This window comes from Pelecanus crispus, chromosome 3 (genome assembly GCF_030463565.1).
Source record: "Pelecanus crispus isolate bPelCri1 chromosome 3, bPelCri1.pri, whole genome shotgun sequence".
NCBI lineage: Eukaryota > Metazoa > Chordata > Aves > Pelecaniformes > Pelecanidae > Pelecanus > Pelecanus crispus.
This window is the reverse complement of record NC_134645.1, coordinates 71,751,267-71,767,550: the sequence shown is the minus strand read 5'-3', so window position 1 is coordinate 71,767,550 and position 16,284 is coordinate 71,751,267. Positions and strand designations below refer to the sequence as shown.

The 16,284-nt window shown below is 45.6% G+C and overlaps 1 protein-coding gene across 1 annotated transcript in view; it reads left to right on the top strand.

Annotated features, from left to right (window-relative positions):
- The first annotated feature begins 422 nt into the window (after positions 1–422).
- Positions 423–16,284, top strand: part of RSPO3 (R-spondin 3) — a 63,262-nt gene continuing 47,400 nt past the window's right edge. The window contains exons 1-2 of the mRNA XM_075708292.1: positions 423–499; positions 728–873. Coding sequence (XP_075564407.1) covers positions 423–499; positions 728–873 — 223 coding nt within the window. The remainder of the gene's footprint in view (positions 500–727; positions 874–16,284) is intronic.

The following is a 16,284-nucleotide window of genomic DNA, read 5'->3' as shown; positions in this document are numbered from 1 at the left end:
TGGAGGATGCTCGGGCGCCGATGCCCCGAGGGGGCTCGGCCGGGCGCCGGGAGCCTCCCCCCCCCGCCGCGCCGGGGCTCTGGGGCTCGCCTCCTCCCGCCCCGCCCCGCCCCGGGGCCTCTCCCCCGGGGCCCCGCTCCGGAGCAGCTCCCGCATGAAGCCCGGGGGCTCCTGGTCGGCGGGCGGGAGAGCCGGGGGGGCCCGGCCCACCTGCGCCCGGCGGCTGGCGGTGCCCGCGGCGCAGAGCGCGGCTGCTCCGGAGCGGCGGCGGCGGGGCTGGGTCCTCCTCCTGCCCCCCCGCCGCTCCCGCCCTCGCACACTCCTCTCCCACCGCCATCCATCCACCCGGCCTTGTCGGCACCTCGCCCGCCCGGCGCACACACGGGCGCGCACAGCCGCAGGCACCCCGGCACCCCCACAACATGCTGCCGGCCGCCGGCCCGGCATGGACCCCGGCGGCGGCTGCTCGGCTCCTCTCCGCTGCTGACTCCCCTCTGAGGTTTGCGGCAGGTAGCGGGGCGGAAGGTTGGAAAGTGCAATAGGAAAAGCGGAGGGGGGGGGAAAAAAAAAAAAAAAAAGAAGAAGAAAAAAATAAAAAGGAAAAAAAAAAAAAAAAAGGCACAAGCCATCAAGCCGGCCAAGCCCAGCTTTGGATCTCAGTGCAGGTACTTCTGCTGCTGTGTTCATCCCTTGCCGCCTGCCACCCCGGTTTATCTTTTTTTTAAAGGAAAGAAAAAAAGAAGGAAAAGGAGAAGTCGAACTCTCAAAGGGTTACTATGCAATTGCGACTGATTTCTTGGTTTTTTATCACTTTGAACTTTATGGAATACATTGGCAGCCAGCACGCCTCCAGGGTACGGCGACAGGGAAGAAGTAAGTGCGAAGAGATTTATACTTTGATAACTTCTGCTTCCTCTCGTTGTGCTGTTCACCTGTCCGGGGGGTTCCTGTGCCCCCGCTGCCTTTGCGCTAGGAAGCAAGTCCCGCGCCCGCGGATCTGCGGGCAGTTTCTTTGAGTTGCGGGGATGAAGGCGAATTTTCATCTCTTTCTGCTTTTCTCTCTCACCTCACCGGGATGAGCAGAGCGGGCTCCGGCAAGACCTGCGTCTGCTCCTTTCTATTTATATTTCTAGTAAAGGGGATCGTCCTTTCTTAGCTCTTGCCATTTCCTAAAGGGAAAGCGCGATGTCACGACAGGTAACTTTTTTTGCCGTGATGCCCCACGCGCCTTTCTCCACCCCGGTCACCATTTAGCGCCCTGGGGGAGGACGGAGGGAGAAGCCCCCGCCCCAGAACCAGCAGCACACAGCATCGCTGCAGGTTAAGGCTGGCGCCCGGCGGTGCGGAGTCGAGGGCTGGGGTGTCGCGGCGCTGCCCGGCCGCTGACTTCCAGCCTTCGCTCGCCACCAGCCACCTCGGTGGCACCGTCCGGGAAGCCCCCTGGTCATGCACCGGCACTGCCCCGGGGCTGTGGCCCCTGATATTTTATGGTTTGGTTGTGGGTTTTTTTTTTTGTAACCCCGTGGGATGGAGGGAGTTCGTCCCTTCTGCCTCAGCCAGCCCCTGACCGATGTCGCCTGGGTGCGGGGCGGCGGCAGGAGGGAGCCGGGAGGGCCGGGGCGTCCCCGCAGGCCGGGGGGGGGGGCGAGGGTCGGCAGCCGGGGGTGCTGGCAGCAGCTCCTTGGGCGCTGCCGTCCGGAGGAGGCGATGCGGGAGACCGGAGGCGAGGGGAGCCCCCGGCACCGGGGCGGGAAGAAAAGCGCGGCCGAAGACCGTCGCCCCCTCGGTTTGGCGCTGTCCAGGTCCCGGGGCGCTGCGGCGGGCGGGCGGGCCCGGGCTCCGGCGGGGGGCTCCGGCCTGGCCGGCAGCAGCGGGCAGCTCCGAGGGCCGGGGTCGGCGGTGACCCCCGCGGCAGGGCCGCCGGTCAGAGCCCGCCGGGGCGCCGCAAGGAGCCGCCGACGGCGGCGGGCTGCGGCAGCGGGGGGCAGCGGGACGAGCGCCCGGTCCCGCCTCGCCACCCCGCCGGCACCGGACCCGTCGCCCGTTCTGGGGAGGCATTTTCTGCGCGCCGGCGGCGGAGGGGCTGCTCCTGCCTGTCCTCTTTCCCTGACAGCTGCAGATACCGAGGAGATGTCATAAACCGCGGCAGCCTGCATTTAATCAGCAAGAAGTAACTGAGTTACTTCCACAGGGAGGGGACGGGGGGGTTACTATTATTTTAATTTTGGTTTTTTCTCAGCGCTCTCTCCCTTCCCCTGCTTGGCATGCCTCACCCTTGAAAGCCTCCTTTGTATGGTTTGCCTCCTGCACACAAGGTTTGATTCACCTAAAGTGCCCCTAAAGCGGAGCCGAGGACGAGGGAGACCGGGGCTCCAGCCCTCCCATCCCCACGGCCGCGCAGCGAGGGAGCACTAAGGGCTAAGTAAAACATGTCAGGGCATCCGATTTATTATCCTTGGCAAGGGAGGGCTCCGCAGCCTCCATCACTTCCCACCCACTCCTTTAACCCCTGGCAGCCGCGGGCCCACAAGCTGTACCCCCACACACACCCACACCCCCATGCCCCGTGGGGGCACCCCGACGGGCGCGGTTGGAGGGGTTCAGCCCCGGGTCGGGGGCACAGCAGGGGTAGGAGGGCAGCACCCCCACGCCTGGGGCGAGGGTCGGGGAGCGGGGCCCCCCTCCGCCCGTCCTTGCTCCGGCACCTGGTGCTCGCCGCGGCGGGCCAGAGCCGGGCCGGCGGCGACCTCTGCTGTCCTGTGCCGCGGCGGGCAGCAGGTGCGGCTCCGCTCCCCGCCGCTCCCCGCCGCTCCCCCCCGCTCCCCTCCGCTCCCCACGGCCCGGCACGGCCGCTGCCCCCGCTCCCGGGGCCGCCTTTTTGGCGGGGGAAGGCAGGTGGCCCTCCCGCCCCGGGCCAGTCTCGGTGCTCCTCACGGCCAGCGCCCTCCCACCTCGGCCTGTCGTAGCCCCCCCCCCCCCGCCGCCACCTCCCTCTCCGTTCAGCAGCGTAGTTTTCGGGAAATCGAGGTGGAAGCGGTGGCCGCAAATAATTAGCTGGTCGGTACAAGGCGGGGAAGGTACTGAGTACTTGCTCGAAGTCTTCTGGTTAAAATGCAAGAGTGAAGTTAAATTCACAGCAGAGCAAGTGGCTGAAAAATCACAGCCAGAAAGAGTCAGAATGGAAGTCTGGCTCATTATTTTGGCAGCGAAGACAAATAACCATCAGAACACCTCACCTGGACAGGGTGCACATTGTCCGCTGGCTGAGGTCTTCAAGTCGGGACGGTTGTAAAACACGCTTTGCTCTAACTAGCGGTTATTTGGTGTGAGGCAAAAATTAGAGAGTAGGTGTTTATGAAAGTTGCTGTAAAAGAGGTTACGGTCACCACTGGCGCTGATCATTTGGACTTTACAAATCTATGAATCGCTATTAGGGAATACTGGAACTTGAAAAAAAAATGATAGTGTGCAGATATAGATGACACCTGTCAAATTCATCTATTACAAGGAAAACTTTCTTTGGGTTTCTGTTTCTTCTGCCCAGTTAGTCCCCTTTAAACACGAGTCCTAAACCCATTGCTAGGGAAGTGTTTTCAAATTTCCATTTAACCTATGTATTTTTAAATACAGTACAAACCAGTTGCCATCAAGCAGTCAGTGAGCCAGTGCTACTTTGTTTCATACCCGAGTCCCCCATTCTATGTATTATATTGTCGACTCCCACGTTTTAAGAGAAAGGAATAATGAAGCCTGAGCTAACTAATTCAGAATATGCTGGGCCAGACTCTCAGCCGGTATAAACTGAAGTTTCTTTGTTAATTTACCCCATCAGAAGGACCTGGTCTTGAAGTATAACTTATTTTGTACCTGTTGCCCAAGGAATCTTTACTAGGAGAAAAGTCTGGTCTGCAGTCCTTTGACTCCCCAAACTCCTACTCAAGTTTCTAGTTTGAAAATCTTAAATTTCTGTCTCATGATCAGCAGTAAATGTGTAATTTGCTCTAAGGAGGGAAAACTCCTCTGAAGTCCACTACGGAGTGCAGAGGATTGGGTCCATAATTAGGCATAGCAGACAAGATCAATAAAAGTTCAAAAGCAAACATATCATTAGCAAAGAGATTTGTTTTTATTCTGATAAGAGCAATTAAGATTAACAAATTAAGTTGCTTGTTTGGGTCCTACAAGAGAGATTAATATGCAGCTGAGTATAGACTAGCATACCAATACATAAGAAGTTCTATGCATCTGCCGGTGATTACAGTTTGCTTAGGAAAAAAGTAGGATTAAGTCAATAGTTCAAAAATATTTTGGCTCTGCAGGCCACCACCAACACTCAAAACTTAGTACTGACAGTTGTGCACCTTTCTCATTGACCTTTTAACAGACAGAAATTAAGTATTATTTGCTATGGGTCTGTGAATGACCGGCAGACCATTTTCCATGACCCTGTGGACTACCAGTGAGCCATGGACTAAATTTGGAAGTCGCTAGAATAAGCAAAGTGATAGAAAATTCTGCTTTTGTACCACAACTCCTACATCTGGGAGTAAAACTATCAGTATGACCTAGTGGAATTGCAGTTTGGATGTAGGGCTACCATGATGTATATTATTGGTAGTCCCCCAATATCTGACGTTGACAATTGCCTTCTGCTTTCTGCTGTAACGGCACATTCACGACACCCGGCGTTCGTTCGTTCCTTCCTTCGGTCGCTCCTTCTGTCGCTCCTCCGTTGGTTCCTCTGTTGACGCGGGACTGCAGGTCTTCCAGCATCTGCTTCTGGTCACTGTCGTGAGTGGAGGGCTCCACCCTGCAAACCCTCTGGCTCTCTGGCTTGGTTTGCATGCAACTACTTACGAATTCAAAATTAAGCAGATGCGTAACAGCCCATTTGAAAACATAGCTATATAAAAAAACAAAACAGGAAAGAACTGACAAAACACAAACTGGTAAAATTATGTCTTCAGTTTTTTTATACCCTCGTGGAGGGTGTCATTCACATGGAGGTAAAATGTCAACAAGAAAAGAGGAATTACATTATTAGTTAAAATAACACTGCATTTTGGAAGCAATTTTTTTCATAGTTCATCATCAATATGTATATTGCTGATCTCTACATGTATGTTTAGATGGCATGGCACAGATGGTAATGTTACATATTCTATATATAATATAGGTGTTGTTACCATTTTTTTTTTGAAGAGAAGTAATTTAATATCTGAGTGCAATAATTTAAAGCAGAAGTTAGCCATGCAAGCAGCCATCAAGTAAGCTGAATCTGTCCTTGGGTGGGATTAATTTGTTCAGTGTTCGTTCTCTTTCAAACTATTTGTATGCTGCTGATAATTTTTTTTTTTCTGTGATGTTTTCATATTAACATTGTCAGGGTAAATACTTTGCTGGTGACAAGTGCATCTTTTTTGCAATGAAACTATATTTCTCATTTTTGGATGAGATCCTGTTTGTTTCAAAATAGACTGTAAAATTCCTATTGCAGTCATTAGAAACAAAAGCAGATGGAGAACAGTTTCATCGCATTTTCATAAACTGTGTATGTATTTCACTGTAGTGATAACTTAAATAATTAAATATTAGAAAATCTCTACCCATTGCTGAAAGTGTTAGAAGTATTATAGGGATAGCCTGCTTGCGTTGGTTTTTTATAACTCTATGCGCATAGATCTGTGCTTGAAGTATACCAGCTGCATGTGGAATGATACATGTTGTTATCCCAAGAGACTGAAGGATGTTACAGACCAGTTCCCGTTTCATATCTGACATCTGAAAGGGTGATAATTTCAAATTTTGTTTCTTTCAGCTGCTGAAAACATTTCTTATGCTATTTAAAATTAATGTTAAACTGTAAATACATATATTCCCACAACTTCTCAAAGCCATTGATATAGGATGGTATACCAGCAAATATATAAAAAGTCCCATTTCTCTTTGCAGGCAGAACAAAATATTGCTATTATTAATGAGATGGTTTTAGAGCTTGAACCTGCTTCCTTTGCTTTCAGTGGACAAAGTCCCATGGACTTCACTGTAGCTGGAGAGAGCTTTTCTTCTGCAGGACCTCAGGAAACATTTGGAGTTTGGAAGAATTCCTGTGCTAGAGTACTTGAAAAATTGCATGATCCAAATATGTACGATACCTAAATAGGAAAAAACAATGGTCTGTACCTTTCGAAACTGTGATATATAGCCTGCTTGGGAGGCAATCTCTTTCTTAAGCATAGGAAAAGAACAGCTATTTTACTACTTTCACCTATTGAGCCAACTGAAGTCAATAAAGTTAACTGAGATTAATTTCTTCTTTTAAGCTTTGTTATTGGTGTATCAAGCCTTTGCAAATGCCCGGTCTGCTGCTGCTTCTTGCTGTTAATTTTTCACTGAAGATAATGGAAGATATGCCTAATAAAATCTGAGCTAGGACTTAAAAATCAGACTTACTCATTACCTCTTGCTTAGCATGCTCGTTTTGCTTTCTGGTTAATAAAGCTAGTGTGCTGGCTTGACTACAGCTGTTTATTGCTAATATTAATAAGCTGTCTACCATTTCATATTCAGTCATTTATAGACAGTGACTACTAGGAAAACTCATCTGTTAAAACTACGGAGGCTCTTAAGAAGTTTTTTCCCCCACAGTAAATTGTCCCTTTTTCTCTTGAAATTAAATGAAAAGTTGCGAAAGCCTGGTGGAGGAGGTATAAAAGCTAATAAAAAAAAATATTTTTGTCTCATTTCTAATTTTGGAGTCTGAACTACTCAAAATCACTTTGCCAATTTTTTACCAAAATAATGGAGAACAAAGCAATCTTATCAGATGACAAAAGGCAGCTGAAACCATGTACGTTTTTATACAAAAGTCTGTCGGTCTGCTATTACCACAAACAATGCCACAGATAAAAATATTCAGAGAATATTCATGCAAAACATATTATGGTTCTCCAAAAAAAAGGAGAAGAGCTACAACTTTTTTATAAATAATTGAATAACTGAGCTTCTGGCAATGGCAGAACGATTACTTATTAAATGCTTTGTCATAATAAAATCCAACAGATTTTATTAATGATTACTTTAACCCTATTTTTTGTTGTTAGCAGTGAGCGGTGCGATGAGCAATGCTGCTTAAAAAGAAGGAACGATTGTACTATGGTTATATGATAGCTGACTAATAGACATTTTTGTGTGTTTCGATTTCTAGATTATGAGCTATAGACCATGCGTTTTAAAATGTTAGTGTTATTTACTTGTGTGATCAAAAATAGCACCCACTGAAGCAAAGAAGCCACAAAACTTATATCCCTCCAGTGCTGCTAGGGAAGAACTCAGCTATGGGGACCAGAGCTGAACCGGGAGCGACATGAACTGTGACGGCACTGAGATCCCGCCTGCTCTGAGCAGCACCCCGGCATTGCGCCGATACTTCAGCTCCACATGACAGAGTAATTAGCGGGGAAGAACATAAAGAAATGTATATAGTGATACTTTTAAATGAAAGCAAACCCCCGAACCACAGGTCTACACCGAGTTCCGGTAGCGCGCTGCTATAAACATTATCCTTTCAAGCCTCTTATTGTGTGTCACTTTTATGTCCTGACATGTTTCATGTTTAAACTTGAAAGGTCCTAGATGGGATTTCAGACGTTTGATATTTCCTGCAGGGTAAAGCAGATTTTGGGGCACTGTAAAATAAAACAGGGGCTCATTGATAGGTGTTGGGATAGCAACGATGTGTGATTCCTGTGGCTTCCTGTAAAGAGCAAGGGCAGACACAGCAAGGCTCAGATCCAAGAACAGGACTTAGGTGCCTAAGGTGTGTCTGGGGCAGGATTTAAACACCTGAGTCCCTCGCCTTCAAAGCCCTGCTTAATTGTCACCTCACCCTTGATTCATGGGCATTTCTCAGATGTTTTGTTGTTTCGAACATGAGACTTCAGCTTACTGACATTGAGCGTCCACCTGGCATGGGAGACTTCTGAGCTCAGGTCTTCTGCAGAGACTTTGAGATTTTGTGTTAAAGAAACCCTAGGTAAAAAAAGGAAATAAATAAATAATAACAAATAAAAATAACAGTACAAAGTTCTTCTACAGTGAGCACAGGACTCTGCAGGTGATTTCTTACTGACACTGGAATACAGTCACACGCACCCTTGCTCCCGTACCCGGGCCTCCCGAGCTCTTTCCTCTTCTATGCTAACTAAAATGGGTGCAAGCAAATTACACACAAATCCAGGTGACAAAAAGTCAGTTTATTAGAGCAGATCAACATAGGCTAGAGTCATGCTAGATAGAAGAGTTAATTTAACTTAGATTTTCTACTCCTGGCCAAATTTTTTTGCTGCTAAGATTTTGGATACATTAAGGGCAGCAAGGCTGCTGCTCCCTTCTTCGTGTGTTTCAAAAGAAAAGAGTGAGGTCTCCTTTCTGTTGTTAATGAATATATCGGCTTGCAGGGCCGAGTAGTAGTGCCAGGGCACCTAAACCCCCTGGACAGCCAGGATTTGAGACAGTTTCTGACCCCAGTATTTCCCCATGACTAGGCTGAAAACCCCTTGTTCAGCATGCTGGTTTTTGTCAATCCCTTTTGGAGGTACCCAACTCTTCCCACCTACTCAAAGGCAACTCAAATGCCTTGCTCAGGGCTGCCAACTGTACTTTGATGGAGGTGTCAATGGAGGGCATCACTACACAAAGCATGGATGTTCAGAATAGCATAAATCCTTTATCAAGCACCAGCTCATCCACCCCACTTCTCTCCAAATAACTCACCAGCTGTGCAGCTTCTCTGGCGACAGTGTTTTGGTGGGAAGTTACAGCAGAGGTAGGGCTTGAGCCCTTTTTCCTCATCTTCTCTACAAAGTGAGGTTCTGTTTCAAGGGGAAGGAAGAGGAGAAGGCTCTCGTGTGAACCAGAAAAGTAGGAGCAACCAGCTGGTGCAACAAGATTTCCATTGCATTTCTTGACTAACATTTACAAACATCCACATGAACCAGAGCTACTAAAACCTGACACTTTAATATGTTTACAAAGTTTATGTATGTTATCAGCACATGTAATACTCCCAACAGGATTTATTACAGGTTTCTTTAGCAACAACATTTTTTATTCATAACAGCTCAATTGGTCAGAGAGAGGAAAACAGCCAGTTTCTTCAGAGCGCGCCTCCCACGCACACTTGCCTTGCGTTATTGCATTGCTTATTCATGAAGATTACAAACACCAGTGTCGGCAAGTGTTTCATAACCTTGTTTCCTTTTCCTAGAATGTTCATAATTGATTTAGCTTTTTTCTATGCCACTGAATAAGGAGTTGCTGTTTTTATTTTACTCTATGTTACACTTCCAAGTGAAGAATTACCCCTCCAAAATAGAACCAAGTGGGACCAAAGGATATTTATTTAAAATGGGAGTCAGAAGATGTTAAGTGCATGTATTTCGCAAATACATGCAGATGGATGAAGATTCCAGAAAGTTTCAGTATAACACAGAACTGAAAATAGTGAACTAAGATGAGACATCCTTGTGCTGGGCATAATGGTGACAGATGTCATAAAATCTATTAGACAAGATCTTGAAGGCAGGAAAGGTAAATAAATTACACGATTTGGTATTTTGCAAAAAAACAGCTTCTGTTTTGCAGTTCAAAATGAAGGCACACATTCATCTTTTGTGTTTACATTTCATGAAGAGTTGAGCAATTAACGAGTTTTAGGGCTGAGGGTGTATTAAAAGTGAAAGTAGAATGCTGTATGAGGGTGTAGAATTTATAACCTGTGCTATGTTAAGCATTTTTAAGCCCAAGACTCTGGCTTTAGGAATGAAACAACTTAAATGTGCTATTTAAGCTACCCATTGAGGGGAAACTTCACTCGTGTAAGAATTTGTCAGTAGGATTCAGTTGTGAATGAATGTCAGCAAGAGGACATCCCCATGGCTGCTTAGGTTATATGTTATTTCCTAAGAAAAGACCAAAGTTATTTTGAGGAACAAGTAAATATAAAGACAAGTTCCCCTGGACAGATTGTGGACAAAAATATTTCCCTTTCTCTGCTGGCATAATTTATTTCTGCTAACAGCCTATAACATTAGCATGATTTGAGAATGCTTATTCTCTTCCATGACTGGGTACCATGTTCCTTCATCTGAGTAATTCACTGAGATACTAATCATGCTTTAAACCCCCAGCTTCTTCCAAATGTATGTCTTAGAACAAGTAAGCTGTTACATTACTAACTCTGAGTTCAGTATATTTCAGGAAACCATGTAACAAGAAGTGACATATATGATGGTTGTGTGGTCTCTTAGAGGTCAAAGTGGGCTCGATCACTCCATGGACGTGAAAATTGTGAAGGAAATTTCAAATAGGCTTTCTTTTACAATTTTTCTATGTGCTGTGGCTGGATACTCTGATGAACACAAGACTTCCCAAGCTTTATGGAGGTTAGAAGCACTGAGTGGGGAGTGACTGAAGTGGGGGCATCTTATTCCTATTTGCCAGGATCTGGCTGGCCACAAAGGAAACTGTAAACTGTGCTCTTTCAAGATGGGGACAGGCTGCTATTCACCTCTTTCTGAAATCACATAATTTCCCAGCTACCCAGTGAGTGGAGAAGTTAATTTCTTCCTCAGTATAAATCACACCTGAGTCCAGATAAAATAGATTAATCAAAAGAGTAATCTTTTCTTGCATTTCCATGCTTCACTGATTATGTAAAAAAGGAGTATTCTAACCGTAGCTACCACTAAAAGACCACCAAGCATTATGAAAGTCAATCCATAATCCTTTCTGAAGCCTTGCATAATTTTTTGAAAAATAAGTTATTCATCTATGGAACTTGCTGGTTGAGCCTTCCACCCTGGTTCCTTGACTGACTGTGGTTACTGCTGTGTGCACCAAAAAGGGCCTGTGTTTTTCATCTGGAATTCTGCAGACACCTTGGACACATCTTGTCCAAAAGAGATCAGCCACAGAAATTGTGGTACTGCATATAAGAGAACTTATTCAGAAGAAGAATCTTCCATCTCATACTCCCTGACTCCTACATAAGCCTTTTCTGGCTTATGTACTTCATGCCCAGGAACCCCCGAGCCTACAGCTGTAGTCCTAGAGCTGGAAAATCTCCTTTACTCAGCCTATGCCCATGATCTGCTAAAAAGACCTTTTTGACCATCAGTGTATATAACACTTGACAAAGGTGTCAGAAAACCGTAAACCTACCAAAAGTGCAGGGTGGTGTTTAACACCGTTCACAAAATATTGACAAAATTCATAATTTTAATGGAAATTTTAATATCATTTTATAAAATATAAAAATATCATTATCAAATTAAAATATAAATGATAAATAAAAATAATATAAATGCTCATACATCTATTCATCTTTCCCTTCTCCTCTACACATTCATATCTGTATCTGTATATACACATTCACATACATACATACAAATTGACACAGACACAAGCAAGAATTAAAGGTCTTGACTTGTTCTTAAAGTATTTTCCCTTTGAAATTGTCCTAAAGAATAGGTAAAAAGGATACTAATAATCCTAGACAGAAGTTGTTTTCTTTCAAGCCACACAAAGCCCTTTGGTTTGTCTGAAAACTCCATCTCTTCTCCCACTTCTTATGGTCTGTTTGGCCATGGAAAATGAAATCATTAATTTTATATAGGTTAAACCAAACACTAAACTAAAAAAAAAAAAAATACACAGGAAGCTTAGTAGGGGACCCTCTTCTCTTTTTGTTGAGCCTGGCATGCCTAAAACTACACTAGAAAGTTATATGGACCCTTCCCTTTTTTGATTATGTACAGGTGAAACCTTTATGCTGATGTTCCCCAGGGGGATGTCCTTGCATATGCGTGTATGTGTGTACCTGCATCTGTGCGTCTGCTGAGGGAACAGCAAGAAGAGTTAATATTCCTGCCTTTTATCAGAGAACAGAAATGTCGTGATCATAAGGCACATGCCAGACTAACACGAGGTTTTCAATTAGAACCTCTGCATTGTTTTTAACAGGAGTTGCTTTAGGCAGAATAAACACTCATAAAGGTTAAGGGATTGATTCTGCTCCTAGTTACAGCTCGTGGCAGGAAGCAAATAACTCACAGAGCTTTGCCAGCATAAAATTTGCATGTGCACAGAATCCAGCTTAAATGTTTATACAGGCTATTAAAAAAACATGATAGTTGGTGGGGGATTTTTGTTCTCACTCACCAAGGAAAGGAGGAGCAAATCTGTACGTCTCTTCCCAAGGTGCTGGTAAAGTCCATGAGGGTATTCCACCATCTTTTGTAAGAGAACAGCTGCAATTTGCCACTTAAAAGTCTGGGAGGGATACCTTTACTGCTTTCCCCACACTGTACTTATTCATCCTGGCCAGCACTATGTACTCATGAGCTTTCTCGAACTTTGCCATCTGCTCAGTTACGGTTGTCAAGCTTCCACCTTCCCTCTCTTCCTACAGGTATTGAACTCAGGCACTATTTCTCAAAGTAGTGACTGAAGTAATTCACAGAATGAGAACATACATCAAACCAGACTAGCTAAATAAGTAAGCATAGGGATAGACCCAAAATGCTGCATTTTCTGAAGTGGCAAGTGGTAGAGGAACTCTAGATCAGCTCCATTAGCCTGCCTCTGATTTAATACAGGAGTGGTCCATGTCCTCCTCACTATCCATAATGTGCCTGGATCCAACCCAAGCCCACTGGAAAGAAGAACTAGCAGGTGAATGTAATGAACCAGAGCAGACACAACAGAATTCACATGTGACAATGTTATGTAGGGTATATGATAATGCGCCCTTCGTAAAATGATTTTTTTAAATAATTTTTTTCTCATCATCCTATCAATTCCTGTTCTTCCTTAGCACCACCCCAAAGGAAGACTGCCTTAGTGTTCCCTCTCCCTCACTCCTCTACTCATACCTATAAGCAAGTTTCCTGCTCGGCATACTTTTCCCCTTTTGATGCCAAGCCACAAGTTATTGCAACTTACAGTTCTAAGGCCAGGGTTTTGAGGAGAAACGGTGAAAAGAGAACGGATGCCCTTGAGCTGTGTTGTGATGACTTGATGATAGCAGTGGGTTTCTTGGTGAGAGAAAAGAAACAGTGAACAGCTTCTTTGATTTACAAAGACAGATTGTAAAAACAAGCTATGAATCTTTGCGTATACAGAAAGATGTGAATCCTTGGAGCCTTTGTCAGACATGGCCTGGTAGAAGTAAGGAAGGAGTGGGAAAAGTTTGCATACTGTAATAGAGTACATAGCCCTGAGGTCTATCAAATACAAGAATATGAAGGGTGGAGTTTGGAAAGTCATGAACTATTCCGAATATGTCAGTTGATATCAAACATGGTTATGGCTGTTTGACCAAGCACAGATGCCAAAATATTCACCCAGTTTGTCTACTGCTCTCCAAGCAGCAGTGCAGGACCCTTCAGGAACCAGTGGAAAAAGTTCACTCTTTGCAAAAATATTGGGTCAGGGGGAGGAAAGGGGCCTCCATAATGCTTTGCATTTCCCCCCAGTTTTGTCAGGGAGTGCCACGATGGATGGCAGGGCAACTGGCCTCGGGTTTAGTACAAATTTACAAAATCATCCTCCTCCGCTGCAGAGCGATGTGGTGTCACAGAAGGGATGGGCAGCAGAGTTCATCAGCTGAACTGCAGTGCACAGCACTGCTTGCTGCCACTCTATAAGCAATTCCCAGCCTTCGCAATGCCTGATGGCCCTAACTTCCCTATGCCAAGCCCTTTCTCCGACACATTTAATTCCTCAAAGCTCTGCACATCTCTAGTCTCTCTTGTGACAGCAGTTGAATACTGTCTACAAATGGAAATATCTACTCCTCCTCTTGGCTTGCTGTGGAGCCATAACCCCCTCCCCCAATATATGCAGTCTAAGTGGATTTACAGAGTAGTCTGACAGTTTCTGAAATAGAAAACTTCTGGTTAACAGCAGAGCCCAAGCACTTCTCTCTCTATAGGCAGGCCAGTGCTTCTTGCTTCTTTTTAAGATGGACTCCTTCCGATGACGTGGGGATGGAGGAGACACCACACCCCGTCCACCTCATCAGCCTCTTGCTGAGACAGCTATCATGACTGCCAGTTCTTCTTGAAGGTTTTACAATGCGTACAGTTTCAAACAAACATCAGATGAAAGCAATTTTGAGTCTAAACCGAGCACGGCCAGGTTTGCATTGGTGATTTATTGGTGAAAGTCATCAGCTCCTATTACCTATTTCTTGAGCTATCCAGTTCTTTGGCTTCCAGCCATTTCTAGGGCCTGATTCTGTTCCTGTTGAAGTTAATGGGAGGTTTTGTCACTGATTTCAATAGGAGGCCTTTAACTTTCCAACTTTCTGTCTATAGAGGCTTGAAGCACTTCCAGGTTTCCATCATAGTCTGCGGTTCCCCTCTTTAAGTCAATTGGACATTAACGGATTGCCTGGGCCCACACCTCTGGATATAGGAAAGCTCTAGATCTGATTCAGCTCTCACTCACACACCAGCTTTATACCTCAGTGGAGTCCCTCCTGATTTATACTGGCAGGAGAGAGAGGTCCAACGTTACTTATGCCTGGGTCATTGCCAGCAGAACGTGGAGAGAATTCAAGTCACTTGTTATCCCCTTCCCTGCACCTCTCAATCACAGCATATATGTACGTATGTATATGCGGCTATATTAGAATCATCTGGACTCTTTTAAGTTATTCACCATTGAAACTGACTTCAAATTCAAGTTTTAAAGTTGAAATAACAAAGAAGGAAAAAAGAGACAGAAGGGAGCCAGCTGCAAGGGCACTCACAATTTTCATCAGTCTACGGGACACTCCTAATAACATATTTTACTACTTTGTAGTGAACTTTCTTTGCTTCTGCCATAAATATATTCCCTATGCTGTAAATGAATAGCTTGCAAGCTCAGTAAAGTTAATATAGAAGAATAAATCTTAACTACCTAATGTCAGGTCAGAAATATAAATCTTATCTAATATGCCAGGTCAGAAGGAAAGAATACTTTTAGCTGAAAATAGCAAATACTTTCCAGTGCAGAGTAGGAACTTATTTTCCTCTAAAAAAATATGCTGCCCCTAATAAGATGAGTTGAACAGTCTCCTTTTAGAATCTCCAAAAGAAAAATAAACACATAGAGCAGAGTTAATTTATAAAATGCTCCAAAGTTTATCTTGGCAGAACAGTTTTAGGCAGTGAGATTTCTCTCCCTCTTGCACATGCATTCATACACATACACACTCAAACACACACACGTCCCAAAATTAGGACAGGCCCTTACAATAGCAAATAATACAGAAAACTTCTATATCTGGATAAATTCACAGTTCTTTATTCAGGCAAAGCTCTCGTTTTCAAATCAGTGGAAATTTTTCCAAAGCAAGACAACAATCCTTCAAGCCCTTTTGTGTAAGTACAGACCTGCTGTGTCACAGTGGGAGATAGCAAGCCACACAAATGCCTCCTGTCTCAGGCCCCCTCCCATGCACCAGCACTTCTGCCAGCTGTAAGGCAGCAATGTAGCCACCATCCCCTCCTCCTGCCTGCCCGGGGGCCCCACTTGTTGGGCACAGTTGGATAGCCTGGTGGGGTGATCTGCCAGCCAGCTGCTGCTGGCACACGGGTCCCTCCCAGGAGCCACAGGCTCCCACTGTTGCCCATCCTCTTGTTCCTCCTCTGCACCTCCTTCACACACATCTTGCACATCAGAACCAAGGCAACTTCAGAGGCTGTGGAGGTGAAGCCCACCAAGATCTTTCTTTCAGCCTCACAGGTCTAGTTTTTTGGGGGTTTTTTTTGGTTTGTTTTTTTTTTTTTTTTATAGGCCATATGCCTGCAATCAACCTGTGCCTGGGAGCCACAACAACAGGGGAATACTGCAGGCTCCAGATCTAACAGCCAAGAGACTGCCCAAGTGCAGGGTGCAATGCAATCAACAGCAAATGGCACTGTGCCCTACGCTGACACCCCCAAACAGTTTGGAGCTCCTCTACCTCTTGCAGCAGCCATTGCCCTTTCAGACAGTTTATTTACTTCAGGGTCTGCAAAGCAAACAGTCACTTCCCTCAAGATCAGCAAGGATAGAGGTAGTTTTACATGGCTGAAGCACAACTTGAGGCTGGTGCATGCGCAATTCTCCGGCCCATCCTTGCTCAGTGCCACCAAGTTACAGAATGCAGACCCTGACTTACTAACACCCCACAGAAGAATGCAACAACAAGTAGGTTCCTTTCCCTTTCCCTTTCCCTTTCCCTTTCCC